The sequence below is a fragment of the Eleutherodactylus coqui genome, chromosome 6, assembly GCF_035609145.1.
Source record: "Eleutherodactylus coqui strain aEleCoq1 chromosome 6, aEleCoq1.hap1, whole genome shotgun sequence".
In the NCBI taxonomy this organism is placed as follows: Eukaryota; Metazoa; Chordata; class Amphibia; order Anura; family Eleutherodactylidae; genus Eleutherodactylus; species Eleutherodactylus coqui.
This window is the reverse complement of record NC_089842.1, coordinates 22686755-22714294: the sequence shown is the minus strand read 5'-3', so window position 1 is coordinate 22714294 and position 27540 is coordinate 22686755. Positions and strand designations below refer to the sequence as shown.

The following is a 27540-nucleotide window of genomic DNA, read 5'->3' as shown; positions in this document are numbered from 1 at the left end:
GGCAAAAGAGCCAAGAATGCAGTAGTAGAAACTACAAACAGCCACTCCAGACAGTAAGAAAAACATTTAAAAACTACAACATTGTTATATCCTTGTACATAGGGGGCAGTATTATAGTAGTTATATTCTTGTACATAGGGGGCAGTATTATAGTAGTTATATTCTTGTACATAGGGGGCAGTATTATAGTAGTTATATTCTTGTACATAGGGGGCAGTATTATAGTAGGTTTATTCTTGTACATAGGGAGCAGTATTATAGTAGTTATATTCTTGTATATAGGGGGCAGTATTACAGTAGTTATATTCTTGTACATAGGGAACAGTATTATAATAGTTATATTCTTGTACATAGGGAACAGTATTATAGTAGTTATATTCTTGTACATAGGGGGCAGTATTATAGTAGTTATATTCTTGTACATAGGGGGCAGTATTATAGTAGTTATATTATTGTACATAGGGGGCAGTATTATAGTAGTTATATTCTTGTACATAGGGGGCAGTATTATAGTAATTATATTCATGTACATAGGGGGCAGTATCATAGTAGTTATATTCTTGTACATAGGGGCAGTATTATAGTAGTTATATTCTTGTACATAGGGAGCAGTATTATAGTAGTCATATTCTTGTACATAGGGAGCAGTATTATAGTAGTCATATTCTTGTACATAGGGGCAGTATTATAGTAGTTATATTCTTGTACATAGGGGTCAGTATCATAGTAGTTATATTCTTGTACATAGGGGCAGTATTATAGTAGTTATATTCTTGTACATAGGGAGCAGTATTATAGTAGTTATATTCTTGTACATAGGGGGCAGTATTATAGTAGTTATATTCTTGTACATAGGGGCAGTATTATAGTAGTTATATTCTTGTACATAGGAGCAGTACTATAGTAGTTATATTCTTGTACATAGTAGCAGTATTATAGTAGGTGTATTCTTGTATATAGGAGGCAGTATTATAGTAGTTATATTCTTGTACATAGGGGCAGTATTATAGTAGTTATATTCTTGTACATAGGGGCAGTATTATAGTAGCTATATTCTTGTACATAGGAGCAGTATTATAGTAGTTATATTCTTGCATATAGGAGGCAGTATTATAGTAGTTATATTCTTGTACATAGGAGGCAGCATTATAGTAGTTATATTCTTGTACATAGGAGGCAGCATTATAGTAGTTATATTCTTGTACATAGGGAGCAGTATTATAGTAGTTATATTCTTGTACATAGGGGGCAGTATTATAGTAGTTATATTCTTGTACATAGGGGCAGTATTATAGTAGTTATATTCTCGTACATAGGAGCAGTACTATAGTAGTTATATTCTTGTACATAGTAGCAGTATTATAGTAGGTGTATTCTTGTATATAGGAGGCAGTATTATAGTAGTTATATTCTTGTACATAGGAGGCAGTATTATAGTAGTTATATTCTTGTACATAGGAGGCAGTATTATAGTAGTTATATTCTTGTACATAGGGAGCAGTATTATAGTAGTTATATTCTTGTACATAGGGGGCAGTATTATAGTAGTTATATTCTAATACATAGGAGCAGTATTATAGTAGTTATATTCTTGTACATAGGAGGCAGTATTATAGAAGTTATATTCTTGTACATAGGGGTCAGTATCATAGTAGTTATATCCTTGTACATAGGAGCAGTATTATAGTAGTTATATTCTTGTATATAGGAGGCAGTATTATAGTAGTTATATTCTTGTACATAGGAGGCAGTATTATAGTAGTTATATTCTTGTACATAGGAGGCAGTATTATAGTAGTTATATTCTTGTACATAGGAGGCAGCATTATAGTAGTTATATTCTTGTACATAGGAAGCAGTATTATAGTAGCTATATTCTTGTACATAGGAGGCAGTATTATAGTAGTTATATTCCTGTACATAGGAGCAGTATTTTAGTAGTTTTATTCTTGTACATAGGGGGCATTATTATAGTGGTTATATTCTTGTACATGGGGAGCAGTATTATAGTAGTTATATTCTTGTACATAGGGGCAGTATTTTAGTAGTTATATTCTAATACATAGGAGCAGTATTATAGTAGTTATATTCTTGTACATAGGGGGCAGTATTATAGTAGTTATATTCTTGCACATAGGGGGCAGTATTATAGTAGCTATATTCTTGTACATAGGAGCAGTATTATAGTAGTTATATTCTTGTACATTGGAGGCAGTATTATAGTAGTTATATTCTTGTACATAGGAGGCAGCATTATAGTAGTTATATTCTTGTACATAGGAAGCAGTATTATAGTAGCTATATTCTTGTACATAGGAGGCAGTATTATAGTAGTTATATTCCTGTACATAGGAGCAGTGTTATAGTAGTTTTATTCTTGTACATAGGGGGCATAATTATAGTAGCTATATTCTTGTACATAGGAGGCAGTATTATAGTAGTTATATTCCTGTACATAGGAGCAGTGTTATAGTAGTTTTATTCTTGTACATAGGGGGCAGTATTATAGTAGTTATATTCTTCCACATAGGGGGCTGTATTATAGTAGTTATATTCTTGTACAAAGGGGGGCAGTATTATATTAGTTATATTCTTGCACATAGGGGCAGTATTATAGTACTTATATCCTTGTACATAGGAGGCAGCATTATAGTAGTTATATTCTTGCACATAGGGGCAGTATTATAGTAGTTATATTCTTGTACATAGGAGGCAGCATTATAGTAGTTATATTCTTGTACATAGGGGCAGTATTATAGAAGTTATATTCTTGTACATAGGAGGCAGCATTATAGTAGTTATATTCTTGTACATAGGGGGCTGTATTATAGTAGTTATATTCTTGTACATAGGAGCAGTATTATAGTAGTTATATTCTTGTACATAGGAGCAGTATTATAGTAGTTATATACTTGTACATAGGGGCAGTATTATAGTAGTTATATTCTTGTACATAGGAGCAGTATTAAAGTAGTTATATTCTTGTATATAGGAGGCAGTATTATAGTAATTATATTCTTGTACATAGGAGGCAGTATTATAGTAGCTATATTCTTGTACATAGGAGGGAGCATTATAGTAGTTATATTCTTGTACATAGGGGGCAGTATTATAGTAGTTATATTCTTGTACATAGGAGCAGTATTATAGTAGTTATATTCTTGTACATAGGAGCAGTATTATAGTAGTTATATACTTGTACATAGGGGCAGTACTATAGTAGTTATATTCTTGTACATAGTAGCAGTATTAAAGTAGTTATATTCTTGTATATAGGAGGCAGTATTATAGTAATTATATTCTTGTACATAGGAGGCAGTATTATAGTAGTTATATTCTTGTACATAGGAGGCAGTATTATAGTAGTTATATTCTTGTACATAGGGAGCAGTATTATAGTAGTTATATTCTTGTACATAGGGGGCAGTATTATAGTAGTTATATTCTAATACATACGAGCAGTATTATAGTAGTTATATTCTTGTACATAGGGGGCAGTATTATAGTAGTTATATTCTTGCACATAGGAGGCAGTATTATAGTAGTTATATTCTTGTACATAGGAGCAGTATTATAGTAGTTATATTCTTGTATATAGGAGGCAGGATTATAGTAGTTATATTCTTGTACATAGGGGGCAGTATTATAGTAGTTATATTCTTGTACATAGAGCAGTATTATAGTAGTTATATTCTTGTACATAGGGGGCAGTATTATAGTAGTTATATTCTTGTACATAGGAGAAGTATTATAGTAGTTATATTCTTGTACATAGGAGCAGTATTATAGTAGTTATATTCTTGTACATAGGGGGCAGTATTATAGTAGTTATATTCTTGCACATAGGAGGCAGTATTATAGTAGTTATATTCTTGTACATAGGAGCAGTATTATAGTAGTTATATTCTTGTACATAGGAGGCAGTATTATAGTAGTTATATTCTTGTACATAGGAGCAGTATTATAGTAGTTATATTCTTGTACATAGGGAGCAGTATTATAGTAGTCATATTCTTGTACATAGGGGCAGTATTATAGTAGTTATATTCTTGTACATAGGGGTCAGTATCATAGTAGTTATATTCTTGTACATAGGGGCAGTATTATAGTAGTTATATTCTTGTACATAGGGGGCAGTATTATAGTAGTTATATTCTTGTACATAGGAGGCAGCATTATAGTAGTTATATTCTTGTACATAGGAAGCAGTATTATAGTAGCTATATTCTTGTACATAGGAGGCAGTATTATAGTAGTTATATTCCTGTACATAGGAGCAGTATTTTAGTAGTTATATTCTAATACATAGGAGCAGTATTATAGTAGTTATATTCTTGTACATAGGGGGCAGTATTATAGTAGTTATATTCTTCCACATAGGGGGCAGTATTATAGTAGTTATATTCTTGTACATAGGGGGGCAGTATTATAGTAGTTATATTCTTGTACATAGGAGCAGTATTATAGTAGTTATATTCTTGCACATAGGGGCAGTATTATAGTAGTTATATCCTTGTACATAGGAGCAGTATCATAGTAGTTATATTCTTGTACATAGGGGCAGTATTATAGTAGTTATATCCTTATACATAGGAGACAGTAATATAATAGCTATGTTTGGGAGCAGTATTATACAATAAGATATGTTCATCTCATATTAGATGTCCTTTAGTAAAGAAATCAAATGGATACTGCTATGACCTGTATAAAGTCCCCCTTTAGGATTTTCTACGCTTTACATTATGTCATTCACTAAGTCATTCCTAAAATTGCTGCTTCAGTAAAGTTGCCATCCAAAATGCTTCAGTGACCTTCACTTCTCCGCCAAGGGCATGCTGTGTTTAGATGCTTACTGCTCAATATTTCATTAATGTCACTTTGGGTTACATTATAAAACACTTATCTGCTGGGAATGTAAATGAAGCAATCGTTCTTATGCTAATAACATCCATAAATATATCATCGATATAACATATTTTGATAATAATAATGCGGTATAATGATAATATTGATGATAACGATAATCATTATTAATCGGGTTACACAACATGTGGGTCGGTATATTATACAGATCTTCGGAGCCTTTCTTCTTTTCTATCATTGCACATTTAGGCTGAAAAATCAGATATCTCCCAAATTCGATCTGATAGGTAGAGTGCGTCCCTGCCGCTGCCGATAACACTGTGGTTAATGGACGGCTTTCCTCCGGCTCTTGTCAGGAGCAGTCGGGTGTGAATGTGCTGACTCAATGTCTTCTTACAAGCCGGTGAATGAGAGAAGCTACATGAGATGCGCTGAGGATTCCCTGCTGGCCAATGAAATCTCCAAAGTGCTGTCCGTCCATTGCTATCGCCCCCCAGACTCTCTGCAGCTATTTCTGAGCCTTTAGTGAAGTTATGAAGGATTTGTTCCTAGAACTATTGTTACACGACTAACAAATGCCAGATTTCTGATAGAATGACACACGGAGATGGAGATAGAAGATGGCAGGCCTCAGAGCAAAAATCAAGATGACCTTTGTACTTGAAGCTGGTTCGCTTTACTATGCTTTCTTATACAGGGGCAGATGAGCCCATCCCAACACATTGCCCTCAGAGCAAAAATCAAGATGTCACTACCTTCTTTGCAACATTATGCTCACCTATACCAGGTCTGTATCATTACCCTGCATAGGAAACAAGAAGAGAAAGACCCTTAGGACAGTCCTCTCTTAAGCCCGAACCTGAGTTTCCCATTTATAGGCTCCATAGCTGATAGAGCGGCTGACTTTCTAATATGAAGGCCTTGTCATATACTGCATATAAGTTTTAAGAACAGGGGGCAAAATATCCTGAGCAGTCCCCAACCCAGGTAAGATATGGCTACAACTGCAAAGGTGCATCTTAAACATTGTCATTATACAATATACAAGATCAATATTACCCCATACAATGACCTTTATAGCTGTATATAAGGCTCTATACAGGCGCTCTATAACTGATTACAATACCATTACATTTAGGGATGACTGGTAGCCTCCCCTTTGACTGGAGTCGTTGACATTCCCTTTTCTTCTCTATCTGGCCCAGACCACCATGATGTGTTCTTCGAGCTACATCTTGTGTCTTCTTGCTTTTCCGGCACCATTCCTACCTATTATCAGTCTTCCCAAACTCTCTATCCTGCTACTACGCCCAGTTCTATGTCTGTCACTGCCCCATCTACCCCTTGTACTGTACTTCAGAAATATTGGCGTAATTTCTCTCCTAAAATAGTGCCACACAGACAGCACCAATGAAAAGAATGTTAGCTGATAGAATATACCCAATAGGATAACAGTGGACCACAGAGTAAAAGTACAATTGTTTTGTACACAAACACTAACAGTGTCATATTTTGTACTGAGTAACAGTGATCTTTTCAGTACCTCACATAGGGATATCGTCCCCCTCTGTGCTTGCAAAAAAACCCCTTATTTTTGCCCCTCTTGAAAGTAATAATGTTCCTTTGAAAGTGATAATGCCTGCTGTATGCCCTTTTGATGATAATATCTAATGAGTGCCCCTAAAAAAAAATAATGCCCTTAAGTGCCCCCTAAAAATTTAAGAACGACAATTCCAAAAAGGTTTGGGTGAAAAATGTAAACAATTCTAAAGAAAAAAAAAATGCAATGATTTCGAAATCTCGTATAATAATATTTTATTCCCAATAGAACTTATCAGAGGGGGAGGTGGGGTGGGGGGACACATTTTTCCATTTCATTTTTAAAAATTAACTCATTTAGAAATTGATGGCAGCAACACATTTTTAAAAAAAGTTGTTGCAGGGCCGTGTCTACCGTTGTGTGGCATCTCCTTTATTTTTACAACAGTCTGTAAACATCTGGGAAGTGAGGAGACCAATTGCTGAAATTTGGAGATAGGACTATTTTTCCATTCTTGTCTGATGTAGGATCCTGGCTGCCCAACTCTCCTGGGTCGTCTTTGCCAGATTTTTTTTTCGTAATGTGCCAAATGTTTTCTGTTAGTTAAAGGTCTGGACTGCAACTTCAGCACCCGGACTCTACTTCTGTGAAGTCATGCTGCTGTTGTGGATGCATTGTGTGGCTCAGCATTATCTTGCTGAAATATGCAAGGCCTTCCCTGAAGGATATGTTGTCTGGATGGAGCAGATGTTGTTCTACAACCCCTATATACTGCTCAGCACTGATAATGGCTCTCAGGATATGTGCGCTGCCCATGCCATAGGCACTAATGCAACCCCATACCATCCAAGATGCAGAACTGTGCCCTGATAACAAGCTGGATGGTTCCTCTCCTCTTGTGTCCACTGAACACGACATCCATGGTTTCCAAAAAGAATTTTAAATTTTGATTCATCTGACCGCAGAACAGTTTCTATTTTTCCTCATTGCATTTTAAATGAGCTTTGGCCCATAGAAGACGCCAGTGTTTCTGGATTGTGTTGAGATACGGCTTATGTGCTTTAACTTGCATTTGTGGATTGTGAAGCGACCGGTGTTCACAGACAATGGTTTCTGGAAGTATTCCTGAGCCCATGCAGTGATCTGCATTACAGAATCATGCCTGTTTTTAATGCAGTGAGTTTTACGGTACATGGCTCCATCCATTCTCCCATTCATGCTGTGAAGTAGTCCTGTGCCCTTAGCAGCGAAACACCCCCAAAACATGTTTCCCCCTCCATGCTTGACAGTGGGGACGGTGTTCTTTGGGTCATAGGCAGCATTTCTCTTCCTCCAAACACGGTGAGTTGAGTTAAGGCCAAAGAGTTACATTTTTGCCTCATCTGACCACAGCACCTTCTCCCAATCACTTTCAGAATCATCTTCAGACGGCCTGCACATGTGCCTTCTTGAGCAGGGGGATCTTGCGGGCACTGCAGGATTTTAATCCATTACAGCGTAATGTGTTACCAATTGTTTTCTTGGTGACTGTGGTCCCAGCTGTCTTGAGATCATTAACAAGTTCACGCTGTGTAGTTTTAGGCTGATCTCACCTTCCTCATCATCCAGGATACCCCACGAGGTGAGATTTTGCATGGATCCCCAGACTGATTCCGATTGACAGTCATTTTGTATGTCTTCCATTTACTTACTCTTGCACCAACAGTTGTCTCCTTCTCACCCAGCATCTTACTTATGGTCTGTAGCTCATTCCAGCCTTGTGCAGGTCTGTGATCTTGTCCCTGACATCCTTACAAAGCTCTTTGGTCTTGCCCATGTTGTGGAGGTTAGAGTCCGACTGATTAATTGAGTCTGTGGACAGGAGTCTTTTATAGAGGTGACGATTTACGTCAGCTCTCTTTATTGCAGGTAACGAGTTCATTAGGAGCGTCTAGTCTGGAAGAGCCAGAACTCTTAATGGTTGCTAGGGGATCAAATGGGTGCAAAATGCAAATAAATATATATAATTTAGACAATGTGTTTTTCTGGAATTTTTTTTGGATATTCTATCTCTCACTTTTAAAATTAATCAACCCTAAAAATTATAGACTGTTCATGTCTTTGACAGTGGGCAAACTTACAAAATCAGCAAGGGGTCAAATACTTATTTCCTTCACTGTGTGTGTGTGTATATGTATATATATATTCTCATATAATCAGTTTATGCAGTTGTTTTATGGCCCATGGGGAGTAGTGGCTCCAACTCATGGACAGAGTGAACCGGTGAGTGCAGGTCTTCAACTCTCAGTAGTTGACTAACATTTTGGTACCCACTAAGTCCCATACCCAAACTGAAGTGCATGCCACCCTTCGATCCTACAAGTGTTGGTAGGTGGTACAGCAGGGGAGGGGCCCTGGCAGTCCTATACAGCATTTATGTAGTTGCTATACAGTGTCAATTCCCAAACAATGTGTCATGGAGAACCCCTTAAAGAAAAGTTTCACTTCTTAGGGACCCTATAACAGTATTAATGTATCTTGACGCCACCGGAAGTAAGGGGTTTGCCAGGAGGAACGCCCCTCTCACACCTCTAGCACATGATAGGGTTAAGGCTGAAAGGTCCTAGCAGCACAGTATGCATTGCTTGTAGCCGGCAGAGGTGGATTAGGGTAAGGGTCATTTTTCCATTTAGGCTTACATTATGAGCTGTAATAAGAAAACCAACCCTCACCCTAACCCACCAGGGACGACAATAAGCAATGTACAGGCTTCTCCTCTGACTCGCTCACCACTCGCGGGGCTGGAAAAGACTGTTCAGGGAGCTTGTTTGCAGTCTGAGCTCCGGGAAAACTGTGAGGGGGGTTCCGTCGTCTGACTCGGTAAGCCCCTTGCATCAGGGGCTGTAGCGGGGGATGCTGTATGGCTTCTAAGAACATGTACACTGCCCTTCCAGGACCTACAGCCTTGGCAGATAGGCAGCCAATCAGGTACAGGGGGCGTCAACCCCCCTGTCAATCTTGACTCCACCAGCACTTGCTGGTGGCATCAAGATACAATAATACCCCCTGTAACTACCCATTTATGCAATAAAAGTGACCACTCATGAGGATCCAGTAACCTGGTTCCAAGAGTCTACCGTACAGCATGGTGACATATGGCGGTTGTTTTTATTTAGGCATTAGCATAAGATTACATCATTCATATTGTGCAGCACAAGTCTTGGATTATGCATTTGGGCCTGAAATGCAAAGCCAACTCGCTGCTATTCCTCTTAATAAACTGGAAAATGTAAATTGCAAGGAGCCCGCTTTTATTTTTGGTCTCATTTCAGACGAGCGGCATAAATGAGATGCAGGATCCTGCCTAATTCAATCTCCGACTATTGGTCTGATACTAATTAACTTTGTTTTGCTGCATAGTTTGGTTTTCAGTAAACATCTCTCAGCTCTTGCTCTCGGCTGCCCCTAGTGGCTGGCAGGATAATAGCAATCCGGACTCATTGAGTGTTGTAATACTCTGTTCTAGGCCGTTAAGCCCTACATAAAATGTGCAGCCATCAGATTCCCAGCACGGTGCTAAAAGTAGACTCAGCCACTTAGAAATGAAATCAATGCTTGACTTTCAGCTCCGGCCCTCAGGAATAAATGCTCTTAAGGATTGTGAAATCACTTTGCCTCGTTGCATCTAGATGGTTAGACAGGGGGGGGGGAACTTTCTTTCCCCATCGGCCCCCCCATAAATGCAGTCGCGAGACGCCGATGGGTAACCATAGCAGCCAGAGGTCTAGGCAAGGCCCCCAGATATGTCATAGCTGCATGATTATATGCTGATTATAGCCTGATAGATCGCTCTGCAGTCTTAGACTCCCGGGGAATAACTTTTTGCCATACTGATAATATCAGAGCAGTAAAACAGTGATGCAATGATCACATTGTGACGTCTCCGGTGGGACTCAGTCTACAATGGAATAAATGTGAATAAAGTTTATTAAAAATGTATACGGTTAAAAAAAATGTTTTATAAAGTGGATATAAAAACTCTCTGCAATCATGACCGTATGATTACCTCCATACTGCGACTGCGCTAAACGCACTATAACAAGACCAAGAATCCCAGTAATAACTCTATATATGGGCCAAATAATATCACCATACAAACATCAATGTTACCATTAATAGCACTGTATGAGGACCTAATTATACCGCCACACCATGATCACGTATTACCGCAACATAGTGACAGAAAAATACCACCCTACTGTTATTGAATACTAACCACTACAAAGATCAATATTACCAATAATAACACTACAAGAACCACATAATACCCACATACTGTGACCAAATAATGCTTTCAGTGTTATTGAAAAAACAGCACACAAAGACCAAGATAATCCCCATCCAGCGATACATACCAGTAGTACCAGTATATAAGCACTCTGCAGACTTTTTCAGTGATTACATTACAGTTACCTATAGTGATAACAGGTGACATCCCCCTCTGACTGAGGCCTTTCACTTTCCCCTTTCTTCTCCATCTGGCCCAGACCACAATCATAATGTCTCCCAGCCATAAGCTGTCTCTGCAGAATTTGACACACAGACATCATTGATTCTTGAATTTTTCAGCCACCTGCCTTTCTTTTCCACACCTGTATACAATCTTCCCATCCATAGTGCCCATATAGTAGTAATACATAATAGTATCCCCTTTTTGCGTTCCTTATAGGCTCCACACAGTAACTACCACTTTTAGTGCCACATACACAGTAACGATGCCCCATTTTATGCCCCCACTCAGTAATAATTCCCTTCATGGCATCCATAAAGCGGTTTCCATGGCATTAAAATAAACTTATACAGGGATAAAATAGAAATTAAATACTTATCTAGCCTCGCTGATCCCCATCCATTGCTGAGGCCATGATGACCAACACGCAGAACCCAGAAGAGGCGGGCGGTGACCTGACATTCGCTGTCCACATGACCGCTCATCCACTCACAGGTTTCAGCGGTCATAGAAGAATCACTGCTGAAGCTTGTGAGTGGTTAAGCGGCACATCACCGCCTGCTGCCTCTTCTGGGTTTCATGTGGCAGGCACCATAGCTGCAGCGCTGGACAGGCAGTGTCCAGGATAGGCGAGTATCCAATTTCTATTTATTTTAACACTGTATAAGTTTTTTTCAATGTCCCAATATTGTTCTACCTGGACCTTGTTTGGCAAAAATAATGCCTCTCCTGGCCTGCATTCAGTAACAATGCCCCTCATGGCCTTCTTCTTCTAATAGTAATGCCCCTCATGGTCCCCTCCTTCTAATAGTAATACCTCTTCTGGCCCCCTTCTTCTAATAATAATGCCTCTTCTGGTCCCCTCCTTCTAATAGTAATGCCTCTTCTGGCCCGCTCCTTCTAATAGTAATGCCTCTTCTGGCCCCTTTCTTCTAATAGTAATGCCTCTTCTGGCCCCTTTCTTCTAATAGTAATGCCTCTTCTGGCCCCTTCTAATAATAATGCCTCTTCTGGCCCCTTCTAATAGTAATGCCTCTTCTGGCCCCTTCTAATAATAATGCCTCTTCTGGCCCCTTCTAATAGTAATGCCCCTCATGGCCCCCTCCTTCTAATAATAAGCCTCATAGCCCCCTCCTTCTAATAGTAATGCCTCTTCTGGCCTCTTCTGGCCCCCTCCTTCTAATAGTAATGCCTCTTCTGGCACCCTCCTTCTAATAGTAATGCCTCTTCTGGCCCGCTCCTTCTAATAGTAATGCCTTTTCTATCCCCCCTCCTTCTAATAGCAATGCCTCTTCTGGCCCGCTCCTTCTAATAGTAATGGCTCTTCTGTCCTCCTCCTTCTAATAGTAATGCCTCTTCTATCCCCCCTCCTTCTAATAGTAATGCCTCTTCTGGCCCCCTCCTTCTAATAGTAATGCCTCTTCTGGCCCCCTCCTTCTAATAGTAATGCCTCTTCTGGCCCCCTCCTTCTAATAGTAATGCCTCTTCTGGCCCCCTCCTTCTAATAGTAATGCCTCTTCTCGCCCCCCCCTTCTAATAGTAATGCCTCTTCTGGCCCGCTCCTTCTAATAGTAATGCCTTTTCTATCCCCCTCCTTCTAATAGTAATGCCTCTTCTGGCCTCTTCTGGCCCCCTCCTTCTAACAATAATGCCTCTTCTGTCCTCCTCCTTCTACTAATAATACCTCTTCTGGCCTCTTCTGGCCCGCTCCTCTTAATAGTAATGGCTCTCTTCCCGCACCATGCCCATGATATGCATTAAAATAAATAACCCACATACTTACTTCTCTCTCTCCCCCGGCCAGTGCAGTCTGTGCGCACGTGTCCCACGCTTCCTTCTGTGTTGTGCAATCACATGATCACTATGTCCAGTCCGTGGTATCAGCACTGGTATGGGCGGGGATAAAGAAGTAGCGATCATGCGATCATGCAACGTGGAAGTAAGCGTTGGACCTGTGTGGTGTGGACTGCAGTGGCCGGCAGCCAGAAGGAGTTCTTTATTTTTTGTCACTTCCGCTGCCACATTTAAAAGTCCCAGCCAGCCTACTGGGATTTTTTGCTGTGGGTACAACCACCAGTCCTGGCCATACTGTCCGCCTGTAGTAATAAATAGCCATAATGTCCCCCTGTAGTAATAAATAGCCATAATGTCCCCCTGTAGTAATAAATAGCCATAATGTCCCCCTGTAGTAATAAATAGCCATAATGTCCCCCTGTAGTAATAAATAGCCATAATGTTCTCTGGAATATATAGCCACAATACCTCCCTATAATGCTGCACATTAACACATTAGTACTTTATCCACCAGGGGTCACTAGCGACCAAGAACCTTCAACATGAAGCAATCTGCTACTACATTAAGGGCTAATTCCCACAGTCGGATTTGTGCTGCGGTTTACGCGGCGGAAATCTGCTATGTTATCCCGTAGCTATTAGGTTCTATTGAACATAACACAAGGGGCACCCTCTGCTACCAAGTCCCCTCACCTCTTTTTCCACCTATGCATTTAAAGGGGTTGTCTCACACCGAGACGGGGTTTTTTTTTTCCATAGGCCCCCCCGTTCGGTGCAGGACAAACCCAAGGGATGTGTTAAAAAAAAAATATATATATATTACTTACCCGAATCCCTGCTCTGCGACGTCTTCCTTCTTCCTACTTCTTCCTTCACCAAGATGGCCGCCGGGATCTTCAACCACAATGCACCGTGGGTCTTCTCCCATGGTGCACCGTGGGCTCTGTGCGGTCCATTGCCGATTCCAGCCTCCTGATTGGCTGGAATCGGCACACGTGACGGGGCGGAGCTACGTGATGATGCGTAGAAGGGGCGGAGCCAGAACGCCGCTCGTGCCTGAACCGAGCAGAAGGGGAGAAGACCGCACAGCGCAAGTGCGTCTAAAAAAGCAAGAAGATATCAGAATTAGACACTCCTGTCACGTGCCGATTCCAGCCAATCAGGAGGCTGGAACTGGCACACGTCATGGGGCAGAGCTACGCGATGCCGCGTACAAGGGGGCGGAGCCAAAACGCTGATGCTGCCGAGCAGAGTCGAAGGGAGAAAACCCATCTGCGCAAGCGCGTCTAAAAAAGCAAGAAGACCCCGAAATTAGACGGATCCATGGCGACGAGGACGCTAGCAACGGAGGAGGTAAGTGTATAACTTCTGTATGGCTCATATTTAATGCACGATGTATATTACAAAGTGCATTGATATGGCCATACAGAAGTGTATAACCCCACTTGATTTCGCGGGACAACCCCTTTAACAAACACATGAATTCATCTTTATTATTTGATCAGTTAAAAAACGAGAAGAGATAAACGCAAGAAAAACTGCGGCCAAACCAAAAGCGGATGAAAGTCTACGATTCATATTTGTTTACACACAGACATGAAAGGAGGACAGATGTGAGCTTGTAAAAAGGGAGGAAAAATAAAACCAACCTAATGGGAAGCGAGTTCTAAGAAATCTTCTGAAGTTCACGATCAGCAAGAAGTGATAACTGTGAGTGAATCCCTATTAGAACGCGGATGTTTCACGGTTTAAGAAAATGCCAGACCAGGCACCTTCACCCAGGACATGCCACGTGTTTGCCAGCTTCATCTGGGGTGGTTGGCATTGCATTGGCTCCACCCCAAATGCTAACGAGCTACTTCTTAACGTACCCATCATGAAGAGCAGGAATTATGGCCCACAAACACATTGGTGTTTATTCATCTGAACCTGCCAATAAGCACCATGGATGATGGAAGATGTTGGTGCCACCAGGTTCAGGATAAAAGGGTGACACCAGATTACAAAGATATAGCTTTTTATTACAAATAATAACAACAAGTAGATAAGCTTCAATGAGATAAATGAAAGATAGTTAACTATTACGCAACACTTTAATGTTTAGTAATTAGGCCTCATTATCACTATCTAATGATCACAACACTTGCAAGCACGGTAAGCAGTGTACAGTTGGTGCAGACAAATACCCATCAAGCGGGAAAGTAACATCTCTAGAGAAAAGGATATGTCAACAAAAAAAACAGCAGCTATCCCCACACAATCTGTAATTAACGAAGAGTTCCTTTTAACGTAAAGTTACAATGATGAACTGAGTAATATATCAAAGTCTCTACCTAGCAGGCCTGCTTACTTGTCTGTCTCTACTTGTTTGTGTGCGCTCACTTTATTTTTACTAAGGCAATTCCTCACTTATGATCTCCAGCGTCTTCTTCACGGTTATGGGGGTACAGAGATTGTCTGTTGCTGGTCTCTGATTTGATAAGCTGTAGAATAATGGGTCAGTCTCTGTAATGGCTCTGGCAACGTCCCTCTAGCTGTGGCCTTTGTGACACTGCAATACAAACGTCTGCAACAGCCCAGCGCTGCTCCAGACAGTTAGCAGCCCACTGAGTCTTTCAGCTGCTCATATTCTTGGACAGCTTCATGAAGTTCTCGATGGCTCTCTCCGCCATCTCTTATAACTGGAACGCTTCCCAATTCCTTCCCTCATCCTCGGAAAGTTTGCGTCCATTACAGGAGCGCAGCTTCTTTTGGTGCAAAAATATTTGCTTGTGCAAATATTTGCAAGTATTTGTATAAACTTACAGAGTTGCTCAGATTTCCCCCAATAGATGGTGTCTGGGGAAAGAAGGATGTTTCGCTGCAACAAAACTACGCAGTGTTAACGTGGCCTAAGGGTATGTTCACACGGGGTGGAAATCCTATAGACTTTCCATAGCGGAACTGGCTGCAGGAAATCAGCAGCTTTTTAGAATACCAGCAGTCTGGATGAGATTTCATGAACATGCATACCGTAAACTGATTGATGACCATCTATTGACCGTTCCAAAAAAGAACTAGCTGATAGGGGCCCTGCTCCACAAGCACTGACGGATATAGTTCAGGACTTGATCCAGATATTAATCTAACTTTTTATTAACAAAAATTAATGGACATAAAACTATGCGTTTCAACTCCAGAATGGGGTCTTCCTCAGGTAGATATGGTATTTTTTTTGGAATACTACACTCAGTTTTGAACCCTGGGAAAGGCCCCCTGATGTACCAGGAAACGCTTGCAGACCCCTTCTATGATGGACCTATCAGATCTGCTACATCCTATTGCAAAGTGCAATCTAGCACAAATCCATCACTTGAGAGCAATGGTCAATTGTGTCTTATCCACTCCATCTGTTGCACCGAGAAACTCGACCCGATTTCGCACTTACCAACGTGCGGTTTTAATGCTGATGCGAGGTTTTTGATTCAACAACTCGTAACAAACAAACCTTGCACAAAACTCTCACCCGGGTGAACGTAGCCTTAGGGCTCCTTTAAATGGACGTATTTGCACACGTTGTACATGCAGTACGCAGAAAATAGAATCCACTGATTTCAATGGGTTTGTTCCCATGTCCCTTTTTTGCGCACACACAAATAACACAGCATGCTCTATTTTTGTGTGAATTTGTACACCAAAGGTCACCATAGAAGTCTATGTGGTGTGTGCACACGCCATACACAGGGAGATACACAATATGCTGCGCAATTCCACTGAAAAAAGAAGACGTCTGAAACTCATTAGGCTAAATAGCCATTTAAATCTGGACCTGGTTGTCCTGCGCACATAAAAACATGCCCTGTGGATGCAAAAAGATCTTAAAAACCCTGATACGCGTGCAAGAAAATATCATTCACAATTGTGCCTACGCCCATGTGAAGAAGCCCTTTGGCCGGGTCCACAGGCAGTGCAAAAATCCTTGTGTTGCTGGTTGCAGCCACCAGGGACAGGATGACTTGGTACTTGTTTGCCCCTTCTCCTAGAGGGAATCCTGGCACAGTTTCTCATTAAGATATGGGATGATACAGAGCCCCCTTTTTGAAAGCCCCATAGTTTTCTCTAATAGTGTATACGCTTTTGCCTGTACACTCACGCCCCTAGAAGAAATTGACGTTTTGCTGCAAAACTTGTCCTGCAGTTCCATCTCAGGCAAATATATAAATGATGAGAGTTGTGGAGTGATTAGACGAATGGTCTTGTCACCGGAGGCCCTAAAAGTGGTTCCCCTTGGCCTATAAAAGGCTCCCAAGAACTTGTGTGTAGTGACCTCTTCTTCCGCTTGTGTGGAGCTTGTTGACCACTAGAGAAGCGTCTGACCAGACTGGTAGGAGGTGTTGGGACCAGTGGATGTGTGAGGGCACACAAGGTGACCGGGCTCAGGACACCCCCTAAAGACCACCAGTAGAGGAGTGTCTGTCCACACTGTTAGGAGGTGTTGGGATCAGTGGATGTGTGAGGGCACACAAGGTGACCGGGCTCAGGACACCCCCTAAAGACCACCAGTAGAGGAGTGTCTGTCCACACTGTTAGGAGGTGTTGGGACCAGTGGATGTGTGAGGGCACACAAGGTGACCGGGCTCAGGACACCCCCTAAAGACCACCAGTAGAGGAGTGTCTGTCCACACTGTTAGGAGGTGTTAGGATCAGTGGATGTGTGAGGGCACACAAGGTGACCGGGCTCAGGACGCCCCCTACAGACCACCAGTAGAGAGGAGAGTCTGTCCACACTGTTAGGAGGTGTTTGGGCCAGTGGATGTGTGAGGGCACACAAGGTGACTGGGCTCAGGACGCCCCCTACAGACCACCAGTAAAGAGGAACGTTTGATCATCCAACAAGCACCAGCAGATCCAACTGTTATTCAATTTCGACAACTCCTATGTCCTTGATTTTTTTTACCATGAGTGTATTAAAAGTGGGGATTACTCATGTGTTTGCCATGACTTTGGTCACCAAAAATGTACAGATGGGATTCTACAAAGAGAAGTGCCCCATATCCTTAATAGTCACATAGATAACCTGAGGCCATATCATGGAATGGTAATGAAAGGAGCCTGGAGAATTCCATTACCTAAAGTCAGAGTTCCCCTTTAAGTCTGCAGATCAAGCTCTGGGAGATGAAATGACTTACATTACTCTTTACCCGGAGCCCTTAACACATTAACATATTCAGATACCAGAGTAAATGTGAACTTCACCCTTAAGGATCGCTTGTGACTCTTTAAGGACATGGAGACTGGAGGCAAAGTACAACGTAATCTTAGATTTTTCCATTCCCATCCTCGTTCTTTGCTACAGATGTTGAGAAAAGAAGGGAGATAATAATAGTGTGGGCTCCATTATAATGTCATGGTCCACAGGGTAGGCGGCGGAGGCAGTGTCAGACTAGGGGGGCTAGGGCCCACCAGCAAGATTGACCCTGAGGGCTCACCTTCAAGTTAGAAGAAAATATTACCTGTTCCATTCTTAGATCTTCAGAATGCAGCAACTTGTCTTAGTTTTTTTTGTTCTCACATTTAAAGAGCCACAACATATCACCATGTATATAGATATAGGAGGGCTTGATTGTCTCAACACCACCATTAGGAGGTACATAGTTAGGGATTTTTTTTGGGGGGGGGGGGTTTGGAGGGTCAATGCATTACTGTCTTTCAGTGTGTGTGTTGTTTTTTTACCGCTTGCACCATGTGATATAACTTACATAACTATTCTGCAGGTTATCATTGTTGCAGCAATGCCAAATATGTACAAGTATAGTATAGTATAGTATAGAACAGTAAACCCTTGGGTAGCATTGCTCTTAAGTAACACTGTTTTCAACTTAAGTCGATGTGTCAGGGCAGCGGCGGTCCCTCAAATAAAGTTGCATTCCTCAGATAAGGGCGCCGACCGCTCCATGACCCCGGGCGCCGCTCAGTGAGCCGGCGCGCAGCTGATGCCGGTCACTTCCTGCTTCTCCTGCATCAGCGCACACCTACTCCTGCCCCTCCCCTCTCCACAGTGCCGGCTGAGTGTTGCTGTGTCTGCCTGCCTCCTGAGGCCTCGGTCACACGACCGTTTTTTGGTCCGATCTGCAGACGCGCTTGCGATCTGCAGATCTATAGACCAAATGCATCTCAATGGGATCGGTGACATGTCCGCTTTTTATGCGGATGTGCGATCAATTATAGGACACAACGATTCGCAGAACGCGCCTATCTGCAGCTGTGGCAGAGGAGAATGATGTTCGCCCATTGAATTCAATGGAGCCGGCAATACAGCTGGCTCCATTGAAAGCAATGGGCTGCCGGCGAGCGCAGGATGAATTGTCGGGAAGGGCTTAAATATATAAGCCCTTCCCTGAAAATCATCCTAAAATGTGTAAAAAAAAAAAAATGTATACTCACCTTTTCCCTGCAGCCGGAGTTAGGCCACGTCCGGACAGCAGTTCTCCTGAACTGCTCTATGTAGTATTCAGCAGCCGGGGATTTAAAATCCCCACCTGCTGAATGAGCCACCTCTGATTGGTCACAGCCCTCACCAATCAGAGGCAGCTCTCACTCACCCATTCATGAATGGGTGAGTGAGTGCTGCCTCTGATTGGCTGAGCGCAGGGACCAATCAGAGGCAGCTCTCAGCTATTGAATGACAGCTGAGAGCTGCCTCTGATTGGTCCCTGCGCTCATCCAATCAGAGGCAGCACTCACTCACCCATTCATGAATGGGTGAGTGAGAGCTGCCTCTGATTGGTGAGGGCTGTGACCAATCAGAGGCAGCTCATTCAGCAGGCGGGGATTTTAAATGAATACTACACAGAGCAGTTCAGGAGAACTGCCGGCCGCACGCGGCTAAACTCCGGCTGCAGGAAAAAGGTGAGTATTAGAGATGAGCGAGTATACTCGCTAAAGGCAATTGCTCGAGCGAGCATTGCCTTTAGCGAGTATCTACCCCGCTCGAGACAGAAGGTTCGGGTGCCGGCGCGGGGGAGCAGTAAGATCTCCCCTCCGTTCCGCCCCGCTCTCCCCCGCAGCTCCGTGCCCGCTGCCGGCACCCGAACCTTTTGTCTCGAGCGGGGGAGATACTCGCTAAAGGCAATGCTCGCTCGAACAATTGCCTTTAGCGAGTATAGTCGCTCATCTATAGTGAGTATACACTTTATTTTAATTTTTACACATTTTAGGATGATTTTCAGGGAAGGGCTTATATTTTTAAGCCCTTTCCGAAAATTCATCCCGCGCTCGCCGGCAGCCCATTGCTTTCAATGGAGCCGGCTGTATTGCCAGCTCCATTGAATTCAATTAGCGAACATCGTTCTCCTCTGCCACAGCTGTGTGGCAGAGGAGAGCGGGCAGTGTGGGGCGGTTTCACTGAAAACGCTGCTAGGTGCAGCTTTTTCAGCGAATCGTCGGCCCCTGTCACGCGATTTGCAGATGCGCATCCGTTATGCGATCCACAAATCGCGGGAAAAAACGCCCGTGTGACCGAGGCCTGAAACAGTACAGCAGGTGAATCCCCAAAGGGCCGGCTGAACGCTGCCTGCCTCCTGAATCCCCACTGTACTGCAAAATGTAAGTACTGTACAGATGAGTACAGTAAAGAAACGTTTGCAAATAAATACTGCAGTCCTATGTCAAAGCACAGATAACACAGTGATACGTACTGCTATAATGATATCCCTGCTATGTTAATTTATTCTTTACAGTTGTGTTTTATATTCATTCAGTATTGTTATTGTTTTTGGTATTAAAGACCAGAGTTATTCCCTATTAAATGGGGTTTGGTGTGTTTTTTGAAACGTCTAGAACCAATTAATTGGATTTACATTAATTCCTATGGAAATAATGTCCTCAACTAACATTGATTTCTACTAAAGTCCATTGCTTCTGGACGGATTAATGACGTTAGTTGAGGTTCTACTGTATATGTCTGATTTTTATACTTTTTGCCTTCCTCTGGATCAACAATGGGGGGTAACAGGCTGAACTAGATGGACAGATGCCTTTTTTCCGCCTCACACACTATGTTACTAGGCACAGTAAAAATCTGTTTTCTGGAATGAAAACAATATGTCAGTGTTGTGGCATTCCAACTTTTTTTTAATCTTTGGATGTAACTGAATTGGGCTGTGTATTTTGGGGGACAAGTTCTAATTATTAGCACCATTTTTGGGTTTTATTCTTTTTTTTGGGTGGGGAAATGGATAAAATAGTAAATCCACAACTTATTTTTACTTTTTTTTTTTACGCCACGTGTCGAGCTAAAAGGGAACCTATAAACTAAGTTATGTTGCTGTTCTGAGGGGAGACAGGCAACCGCTGATGTATTTTTTTATACTCCCCTGCTCCCTGGTTCCTGCTCTGTCACCTGTCTTTAGTCAAGCGCAGCTACTCTGCATGCCGCCGGGCGTAGTTGTTCCCACACCCATCTGAGTGTGCTTTCATACATGCAGGGATATTCTGTGTGGAACATATCTGCACCAACATGTGTAATGTGGATTTTGATGTGGATTTGCGCTGGAATCGCTGTGAATTTTCAATGGTGATGTCGCCACTGCAATTCAGCCGCAAAACCAAAAAATCCACACTAGACATCCAGATTTTGATGCGGCTAGCTTTTGCGCAGAGGATTACGACTCGTGTGAACGTCTTTTAGGCGAATGTTCACAGCGGAATTTTCATCATAAATCTCTCAAAAAAGTGTCAAAACCTGTGGCTTTTACACGTGGAATTCTGATATGGGAAATAAAAAGAAGTCACGTCACTGCTTTTTAGTTTCCACATCATAATTTCGCACACAGACCCACCAGTAGGGCAGATCCACTGGCTTCAGCTAGGACGGGCATAATCAAGGCAGGATCGGTTATCGGCTCTCTGCAAGGGGCAACCAGAACGCACCCAAGGCAGAGTCTTACGAGGAAGATGTGGTAGACCTGAAGGTTGTCCTACCTGGCGCACATCGTATCTGCGGTTCCTGCATTAAAGCACTTGACGATGACGCGGTGATACAAAACAAGTGAATAAAGGGGTCTCTAATATCTCAGAGGCGCAAAAAGAGAGAATAAGTCCCGGCGCTCCAAGGGTTACAAGCACTAAAGCTAATATTCAAAACAAAATAAATCCACTTATTTACAGAGGGGCCCCAAGAAGAGAGCACCGCCTTAATCCAGATACGCCAAATGGTCAACGCCGTAGTAATTGGGTAAACAACTAGTTTTTTATTTATAAGTGATGCATAACATATAAAAAATGAAGACTCAATCGAAGGGTGGAATGTGTTTAAGATTACCTCTAAAGAAACGCGGGAGGTGTGGTTTGAAATTCCCGCCGTTTTGTCAAATTTTGAAATGGTGGGAATTACAAACCCCACCCCACATTTCTTTAGAGGTAATGTTGGACTCTACATCTACACCCCGATCTTATGAAGCCTACAAGTGCTTGATAAAGGAGTTATTAGCTTCCCCCGAAACGCGTTGGTAAGCCTGAGCGGCACGGGTCCATTTCACGGATTGAAGCGTTGGGCTACCCTGGACTTTGGTTGCGGATCTTTTCAGTGCATCCGTGCGGAAAAAACCCACAATCTGCGATATCCCGCAAGCAGTAAAAAAATCAATTTAATGAAGCCTCGCAGTGCATCCGCTGCAGAAATCTACGCGTGCCGTAGACATGAGGCCTTACTGTCCGCTGGACTAATACTGCCTCTCCCGTAGGGAAAATATTTCCGGCAACAGGGCTCTCTGCTTTTTCTCAGTCCCCAAACTACCTCTCAGACGCAGCCCCATGCCGAATCCCCTCACACTCACTTACTGAGCCTTAGGCCCACCTACAGCAGCTGGTACTGGCCCACCTACAGCAGCTGGTACTGGCCCGCCTGCAGCAGCTGATACTGGCCCGCCTGCAGCACGTGATACTCGCCAGCCCACGCTCACCATAGCTGACCTCCCCTCTGAAAGGTACAGTTCTTGAACATAACTTTGCAAACATAATAGAGTTACTACCGCCACCCTATTACATATACATACATGATACACACACATGATGAACATATACACTATACACACATTATCATGCAGGAAGACCAGGACAGCCGCAGAGAAGTCAGCAGACAGGACAGGACTCAGCTTCCTCCTCTTGTCTCTATCCTCCTCTCTACAACGTCTTCTGCATCATTCCCTCCCTTGTATGCCTGGCCCCACAGCACAGTACAGAGAGCAGGCCGTGCCAGAGCGAGTGGCCAAGGCTTCCACTACAAGACAACCAACGGGGACCGTCTCCATAGGGGTGGACGGCTACTAAGGGCAGGAAGTGCTATGTCAATCATCGAAAACAAGTCTGCTTAACCAATCAGAAGCAGTGGCTCCATAGACTCATTAATTAGTGTTTTACACTCTTCTATACGGGGGGTTGGGGAATCTCTATCCAAGGTTTGAATTCGACAAAATACATCAAGGTCATAAATTCCCAGTCTTCCATTGTAGGCTGGTACTGTCATGGAGGCTGCTATGATGGAATCCATACATTTGTATTTGGGGAGGGGCACAGATCATGTGATCGTTATATCAATGTAACATTGGCTTTTTCTGTCTTCCTTGCAGTTAACATATATGGAAATGAAGACCCTTTTGTTTACGGTAAGTAGATGCCTTCTAGAACATTGGACGTAATGAGGACTTGCCATGAAGACCGACTATACAGTACAATACTTCCACCCACTAAAACAAGGGATATCCCAGACTAGTAGCAGGTGATCGTTGAATTCAAGGGCTGTACAGAGGTTTCTGCAATGAGGTGCCTAGTTGGAGCTCAGGTTCACCTTGAATGGAGTAGATGGTTGGGATCACTGAATGTCACCACTGATGTCTAGAAATACTGACTGTGCCAGAACAAGAAAAGTTGGAGTGACATAATGTGAGAGTTGCAATGGATTGCACACATTGTGAGTCTCAGAGCCTTCCTATGTGTGTATCCACATAAATACCGCTATATAACTCCAAAATAATACATACTTAACAGTACCCAAATAGTAATGTCACACACTGAATGGCTGCTTTATTAGGGACCCCCATCTAGTAGTACGTTGGACTTCTTGTGGCCTTGAGAACCGCAGTAGTTCATTGTGATGTAGATTCTGCTAGGCAGTATATTGTTCTACAGGAATATTGGCTCATGTGGTGGAGAAGCTTCTTGTAGTTGCCGCAAATTAGATGGCAGTGCGGACATGTTCTGTGCAGATGACAGGAAGGGTTCATCGATTCATGCTGCTTATGCAAAATTCTGACCCTCCCTTTAGCATGGTGCAATAGAAATCATAGACTGGTAGAGTTGGAAGGGACCTCCAGGGTCATCGGGTCCAACCCCCTGCTCAGTGCAGGATCACTAAATCATCCCAGACAGATGTCTGTCCAGCCTTTGTTTGATGGCTTCCATTGAAGGAGAACTCACCACCTCCCGGGGTAACCTGTTCCACTCATTGATCCCCTCACCGTCTAATATCTAATCTGTGTCTCCTCCCTTTTAGTTTCATCCCATTGCTTCTAGTCTTTCCTTGTGCAGATGAGAATAGGGCTGATCCCTCTGCACTGTGACAGCCCTTCAGATATTTGTAGACAGCTATTAAGTCTCCTCTCAGACTTCTGTTTGCAAAAAAATGGATTAATCTGTCCAAGTGATGTGCTTCTTCACTGCTCAGTGATGGAACTTTTGGAGTCTCGCTTTTCTTCTGAGACACAATGGCGCTGGAACTGCTTATCTGCTGTTAAAGCCTATCCGTGCTAATGAACGATAAGTTGTACATTCAGACACGTTAGTTGGAGCACCAGCATTGCACACTCTTTATCAAGAAGAAGTTGCCGTTTTGCTGCAAAATTCGGCATGCAGTTCAGTCTCAGGCTAATATACAAGTGATTAGAGTTGTAATGCGATTAGATGGACGGTCTTGTCACCTGATACCCTAAAAGTGGTTCCCCCCTTGGCCTATAAAAGGCTCTCGGAGGCTCCTTGTGTGTAGTGACCTCTTCTTCCGCCTGTGTAGAGCTTGTTGGCCACTAGACGCCTCTACGACGAAGAGAAGAGATTTCACCCCATTACCAAAGTTTGAGAGGGGCACATTATTGGGATGTGAGAAGCTAGATGGTGGTTGCGATGAATTGTCCCCAATCGGGCCATTCTGACCAGACTGTTAAGAGGTGTTCGGACCAGTGGATGTGTGAGGGCACACAAGGTGACCGGGCTCAGGGTGCCCCCTACAGACCACCAGTAGAGAGGAGCGTCTGACCAGACTGTTGGGAGGTGTTGGGACCAGTGGATGAGTGAGGGCACACAATGTGACCGGGCTCAGGACCCCCAACAGACCACCGGTGGAGAGGAACGTCTGATCATCCGACAAGCACCAGCAGCTCCAACTGTTTCGTTGTTCGCCATCCAGAGACATCAATACAGGCTTCTGTGTCTGTTAGGACCATTTCCAAGCACTTGGCTGAAGGACATTTGATCTCACAGTACCAAGTATTTTTATTGCCTTTGACTCCCACCGTCGATGACACTGGACACTACGGAGTGGAACTGGATTGTGTTCAGCGAGGAATCCAGATTTAGTTTGGGCGCTGACAATGGCCATGTTGTTGTCTGGAGACCTCGGGGTGAGCGCCTCAATCCTGCCTTTGCTGTGGAGTGGCACACTGCGCCCTGCTGGTGTGATGGTCTGGGGGGCATCGCATACGACAGTCGGTCACCCCTAGTGGTGGTACGAGGGACAATGACAGCTCAGCGATATGTTCAGCACATCCTGCAGCCACATGTGTTCCTCTCATGAGGACTCCCAGTAGGATAATGCTCGTCCGCACACACAAGGGGGTCACAGGAAGCCCGCACAACATTGTCGCAATTCCATGTCTGCCCAGCCGCCAGACTAATCACCAATAAAACATATATGGGACCATCTGGGACGCCAACTTCGACTGCCAGGTTTGCACAATGTGGTGGCTCAGTTACAGCAAATGTGAACCAATATGCCGCAGGATACCATATAGAACCTGAAGCCTCCATGCCCGCACGTATCACATCTAGTATCCAAGCTAGAGGCAGTACAACAGGGTACTAGAGCCTCCATGTCTGCACGTATCACATCTAGTATCCAAGCTAGAGGAGGTACAACAGGGTACTAGAGCCTCCATGTCTGCACGTATCACATCTTGTATCCTAGCTAGAGGCAGTACAGCAGGATACTAAAGCCTCCATGCCCGCACGTACCACATCTTGTATTCAAGCTAGAGGCGGTACAACAGGGTACTAGAGCCTCCATGCCCATCTGTATCACATCTTGTTTCCAAGCTAGAGGCGGTACAGCAGGGTACTAGAGCCTCCATGCCCACCCGTATCATATCTTGTATCCAAGCTAGAGGCAGTACCACAGGGTACTAGAGTCTCCATGCCTGCCCATATCACATCTTGTATCCAACCTAGAGGTGGTACAACAGGGTACTAGACCCTCCATGCCCACCCTATCACATCTTGTTTCCAAGCTAGAGGCGGTACAGCAGGGTACTAGAGCCTCCATGCCCCCTGTATCACATCTTGTATCCAAGCAAGAGGCGGTACAACAGGGTACTAGAGCCTCCATGTCTGCACGTATCACATCTTGTATCCTAGCTAGAGGCAGTACAACAGGATACTAGAGCCTCCATGCCCGCACGTACCACATCTTGTATTCAAGCTAGAGGCGGTACAACAGGGTACTAGAGCCTCCATGCCCATCTGTATCACATCTTGTTTCCAAGCTAGAGGCGGTACAACAGGGTACTAGAGCCTCCATGCCCGCACGTACCACATCTTGTATTCAAGCTAGAGGTGGTACAACAGGGTACTAGAGCCTCCATGCCCGCACGTACCACATCTTGTATTCAAGCTAGAGGTGGTACAACAGGGTACTAGAGCCTCCATGCCGCCTGTATCAAATCTTGTATCCAAGCTATAGACAGTGCAACAGGGTACTAGAGCATCCATGCCCACCCGTATCATATCTTGTATCCAAGCTAGAGGCAGTACCACAGGGTACTAGAGCCTCCATGCCCACCCTATCACATCTTGTTTCCAAGCTAGAGGCGGTACAGCAGGGTACTAGAGCCTCCATGCCCCCTGTATCACATCTTGTATCCAAGCTAGAGGCGGTACAACAGGGTACTAGAGCCTCTATGCCCCCTGTATCACATCTTGTATCCAAGCTAGAGGCAATACAACAGGCTCTGATATAGTAATCAGTTACTTATAACAATGTTACAATCACACAGAGAAAGTTTCATCCCTTCCGACAACTTCTAGGGGAGAGATTGGTTTTGACAATTAGCATAATTTGGCTTCTCCTGACTGTGCAGCCTGTTGGCCAGAACGATTCTTGACATCCTCCTCTGACTCCTTTCAGACGAGTTGTTTCCAACGACAGGATCCCCTTTCACTTGATGTTTTTCTGAATCACGCCATTCTCTGCATACTCTTCCCACCACTGAACGAGAAGCTTGGCCGTGAAATCATAACCTTGGCTAGTGTAGCACCGATCACCTGGCCTCGTTGGAAGTCGTTCATATCGCTGGATTTTCCCTTCGAATGTAGATTCACACTCAAACTGATCACGTGATTTCCCTCTGCACTCCACGGTGACGGATCTAATTTCCATACAGGGAAGCTGCAGTGGGCGAGGGTCTCTAATAAAGTGGCCTTTCAGTGTACACCACCGTACCCTGCCCAAATAATACCAATGTAGAACTGTAAATAATGTCCCTATACAACGCCCATATAGTAGGACCGTTAGGTGCTTATATAGTTTCAGCATGTAGGACCACATACACGC

The 27540-nt window shown here is 43.3% G+C and overlaps 1 protein-coding gene across 1 annotated transcript in view; it reads left to right on the top strand.

The window, feature by feature from the left end:
• Positions 1–27540, top strand: part of LOC136572010 (sodium/potassium-transporting ATPase subunit gamma-like) — a 49440-nt gene that overhangs the window by 6815 nt on the left and 15085 nt on the right. The window contains exon 2 of the mRNA XM_066572633.1: positions 23294–23329. Coding sequence (XP_066428730.1) covers positions 23294–23329 — 36 coding nt within the window. The remainder of the gene's footprint in view (positions 1–23293; positions 23330–27540) is intronic.